The 4,700-nt window shown below is 47.4% G+C and overlaps 1 protein-coding gene across 1 annotated transcript in view; it reads right to left on the minus strand.

Moving 5' to 3' along the window:
• Positions 1 to 4,700, minus strand: part of cdk16 (cyclin-dependent kinase 16) — a gene marked incomplete at its 5' end in the record, with an annotated part of 16,159 nt that overhangs the window by 9,902 nt on the left and 1,557 nt on the right. The window contains 1 exon segment of the mRNA XM_046056058.1: positions 718 to 838. Within this exon segment, the coding sequence (XP_045912014.1) occupies positions 718 to 838 (121 nt within the window).

A 4,700-nucleotide genomic window follows, 5' to 3' on the forward strand; every position in this document is an offset into this window, starting at 1 on the left:
TCTCATAGAAGATACAACCAACCCCCCTGCAGGTAGAGAGACAGGTGGAGAGACAGACAGGTGGAGACAGGTGGAGAGACAGACAGGTGGAGACAGACAGGTAGGTGGAGACAGGTGGAGAGACAGGTAGGGAGAGACAGACAGGTGGAGAGACAGGTAGGGAGAGACAGACAGGTGGAGAGACAGGTAGGGAGAGACAGACAGGTAGGTAGAGACAGGTGGAGAGACAGGTAGGGAGAGACAGACAGGTGGAGAGACAGGTGGAGAGACAGACAGGTAGGTGGAGACAGGTGGAGAGACAGGTGGAGAGACAGACAGGTGGAGAGACAGGTAGGGAGAGACAGGTGGTGAGAGACAGACAGGTAGGGAGAGACAGGTAGGGAGACAGGTGGAGAGACAGACAGGTGGAGAGACAGGTAGGGAGAGACAGGTGGTGAGAGACAGACAGGTAGGGAGAGACAGGTAGGTGGAGACAGGTGGAGAGACAGACAGGTGGTGAGAGACAGGTAGGGAGACAGACAGGTAGGGAGAGACAGGTGGAGAGACAAGACAGGTAGGGAGAGAGAGAGACAGGGAGACAGACAGACAGGTCATTAGAGAGACAAACTGATCTGCTGGTCACCACAGAAGAAGAATGTTTTGTCAGCTGGCCACAGAGTCAACATTATGTCATAGTAGAAGTACTACAGTGTACTACAACAGTACTGCAGTACTGACCACATGTCGATGTGGGTGGAGTAGTCGGTGCTGCCCAGCAGGATGTCCGGCGGTCGGTACCACAGCGTCACCACCTCGTTAGAGTACGTCTTCGTCGGGATCGACTTCGCTCGAGCCAAACCTGAAACACACGGGACACTGGATCTTAGCGGGATCTTAGCGGGATCTTAGCGGGATCTTAGCGGGATCTTAGCTGGATCTTAGCTGGATCTTAGCGGGATCTTAGCTGGATCTTAGCGGGATCTTAGCTGGATCTTAGCGGGATCTTAGCTGGATCTTAGCGGGATCTTAGCTGGATCTTAGCGGGATCTTAGCTGGATCTTAGCTGGATCTTAGCGGGATCTTAGCTGGATCTTAGCTGGATCTTAGCTGGATCTTAGCGGGATCTTAGCTGGATCTTAGCGGGATCTTAGCGGGATCTTAGCGGGATCTTAGCTGGATCTTAGTGGGATCTTAGCGGGATCTTAGCGGGATCTTAGCGGGATCTGGGAGAGCGCGACACGTTGAACGCGGGGACGCGCTGAACGCGGCGACACGTTGAACGCGGTGAAGCGTTCCTTCAGATTCACGCCGTGTTGAAGGAAACGCTTCGTCGGAGCCGCTTCCTCCCTCGCACCGAACCTCCTGACTGCAGCTGCTGCAGTTTGTTAGTGAAGCTGAGCCAAACTTTGGAGCGTTTGCTGCGGCCCGCCACGATCCAGGACCGGAACCAGAAGGACTCTCTTCTTCACGCTTTGTTGACGTTGGGTCGGCGTAGCAGCTGCTGGCAGATCAGAGACACTTTGATGGGCTGTAAACATGAGACATGCAGGAAGTCAGGAACCGAGGAGCAGGATCCAAACGCACGGGTCTTAACGAGTCCACGGTTCTCGATACTCAGCCCTACTTACTGACACTTCTGGCTTCTCCATCTGGTCACTAGCGATGGATAACATTTACCTTCATATTTACTACATAACTTGAGTTGAGGACGCACCTGCAAACGTGGCAGAGAATTATCAGAGACCTTTTCATAACCAGGATACTCGGGTTCATGTACAGCTGAGGCCAAAATTATTAGCCCCCCAGGAATTATGGAACATTTTCCTAAAATCTTTCCCAATGTTTGCAGAATTGATAAAACTTGATATAATCAAACATTCACCAATGCTATTTAGTAGCTTTTGGTACACAAGGGAGGCTAACCCTACCTGTTAGCATGTGCGCAGCTGTAGGGTTAGCCGGTCGACATAAATTCAGTGACTGATTTAGGTACAAACACTTCGTCGGTATATGACGCCCTGAGATGAGAACGGGCTGTCAAAACTATTTGCACGCATGTGAATGTTTGCTTTCAAAACACACTTTATTTAATTAACCAATCAGCTTTCAAACAATACCTGTCCAGTCAACTGGTTTCCTAACAACACCTGGTTCAATCAGCATAAAAGCACTCCAAGGAACAGGGCACTTGAACAAATTATTGAGATGCTACTGAAAAGACTACTTTTACTCACCATGTCAAAGACAAAGGAGATCAGTCTTGATCTCAGACAGTAGAGGGTGGAGGCTCATGATAAGGGGGAAGGCTATACTGCCATTTCCAAGTGTTTCACAGTGTCCAGAACCGCCGTACGTTGCCTCTTTGCCAAGTACAAGGAGACAAATTCTGTAAATTCGATAAAGATGAGTTTTGGAAGTCTGTGCTTTGGTCTGATGAGACTAAACTGGAACTGTTTGGGCACATGGATGTTTTGTCTTTGGCAAAGAAAGAAAGAGGCCTTCGACCCTAAGAACACAGTTTGCGTAGTTAGACCTTGGGGTTGGGGGCATCATGCTGTGGGGCTGTTTTGCAGCCTCAGGCACAGGGGGCCTTGTTCATGTGCGTGGCATCATGAAAAAAGAACATTATATTGAAACTTTGAGGAATAAAATCTGCTGAAATCTGCTCGTAGTCGTATCCTTAGGTCATCGCTGGGTCTTCCAACAAGACAATGACCCAAAGCATACATCGAAATTGGTCCAACAGTTCCTGAAGGACACCAAAACCAAGGTCCTGGAGCCCAGACCTCAATCCTATTGAGAATCTGTGGCAGGTGCTCAAAGTGAATGTCCATGCTCAGAACAGCTGGAACAATTTGCAATGGAAGAATGGGCCAAAATCCCTCAGGAGACCTGTGCCAACCTAGTAAAGAACTCCTCTAAGAGGTTGTTGTCAGTTGTGGCTCAGACAGCGAACACTTTTGACTATTAATGGCCGGGGGGCGAATAATTTTGGACTTCTCATTTTTGTCATCATTTCTTGTTTCAACTCAATGCATCAATAGCATGCCCTAATCAAACTTAGTGGACATGTAGTCTTTGTTATGGTGGAAACAAATACACACTTGTTGTTAATGCTCATTTCCATGGAGAAATCAAGAGTTTTGTATAATTTCATAAGGGGGGCTAATAATTTTGGCCTCAACTGTAGACGCACAAGTACAGGAACAAGTACTTTCTGGAAAGAAGTCATGATTTTGTTTGTCTGTTTTGTCTGTAGGTATAGTTGTAAACCAATGGTAGAAAATGTGCAGAGACGCTGTTTTACCTTCAGTGGGGAGTCACTCCACCTTCTGCTGCAAAGGTCTTCCAGGTCCTGCTTTCTTTGCAATTTGACCTTGTTTTAGCCCCTTTTATTGCTCCCAGCTTTATGTAGTTGTGTCTTCTCTTATTCTAAATCAGGGGTAACCTCTGGGGATCAGTCAAGTGAGTGTGCAGATGACTCCTGCAGGTAAGACTAGTTGCAGATCTCTGTGGTCTAGTTACAGTGTTCTGAGGACTAGCTGCAGAGGTCTGGTGGCAGACTCGGGGCTCTGGTGAGGAGGGACTTGCAGTAGTCCAGGTGGGAGACGACAGATTGTGGATGAGCAACTGGACCACCTCCCTAGTGAGTGAGGGCCAGATCTTCCTGATGTAGTGCAGAGGAATCCCCATGAGCGAGCTACATTAAAGAGGTGGTATTCTGCTTTTTGGCTTTTCCCCTCTCCTTTATTGAGTTATATCTCTTTTTTGTGCTGTAACAGGTTTGCAAAGTGAAAAAGCCCAAAGGGAGTTCCCATCTCCCTCTGCTCTGAACTGAACTGGTCGTGAGAATGCTGCTATAGACACAAAAATAGAAATAAAATGACTTAAAAATAACTAGACTATGGAATCACTTTGGGTGGCCACTGTAAATATTTTGCACTGTTTAATCCAGCAGGTGGCGGTGATGCCAACCGCTATAAAACGACAAAGAATAATCAGGCCCCGATCAGACAGAAAGCACTTTGTAGGTTCGCGAAATATGTTCCACTTCAAAATGGGGTCGGACTGTCAGAAAGATTAAGAACCCCTGATTTAGAGACAAGATGTATCACTCCATAGCTAAAACGAAGCCTTCAACACAGGCTGAAGAGAGGAGCTGCAGCAATGTGCAAACCTGTTCTGGTTCAACCCCTAAATAAGATTTTGAAGCTGAAAATGAGCAGAATACCACCTCTTCAACTTAATCTCTCATCATCTGAAGTAGAGAAACTTTAATGCTCATGTTAGGATGTCGATTAAAACCAGCAGCACACTCACCAAAGTCTGCCAGTTTAAGCTCTCCTCGCTCGTTGATCAGCAGGTTTTGGGGTTTCAGGTCTCTGTGGAGAACTTTCCTCCGATGACAGTACGACAAGCCTCGTAGCAACTGGAACAGAAAGAGCTGAGGAGAGAGAATCACAGGTGAGCTGCTGTTCAGACGTCACAAACTTTATTTATGGGGGATTTATTTCCCCTGAAGCGGTCTTCTCAGGCAGAGCATCCTGCCAGGCTCCTAGCATGTGTTTGGTCTGCAGCTCAGATTAACAGACACAGCTCCGCAGCAAGTGAGCAGTCAGTGATGTGAAACCTAAATGTGTATGAAGTGCAGTATAAATACAAGCAGCAGTATCAGCAGTGTTGACGGATACTTTGGAATGAATGACTCGCTGTAAACGTCT

Source organism: Micropterus dolomieu, linkage group LG08 (assembly GCF_021292245.1).
Source record: "Micropterus dolomieu isolate WLL.071019.BEF.003 ecotype Adirondacks linkage group LG08, ASM2129224v1, whole genome shotgun sequence".
Classification (NCBI taxonomy): Eukaryota; Metazoa; Chordata; class Actinopteri; order Centrarchiformes; family Centrarchidae; genus Micropterus; species Micropterus dolomieu.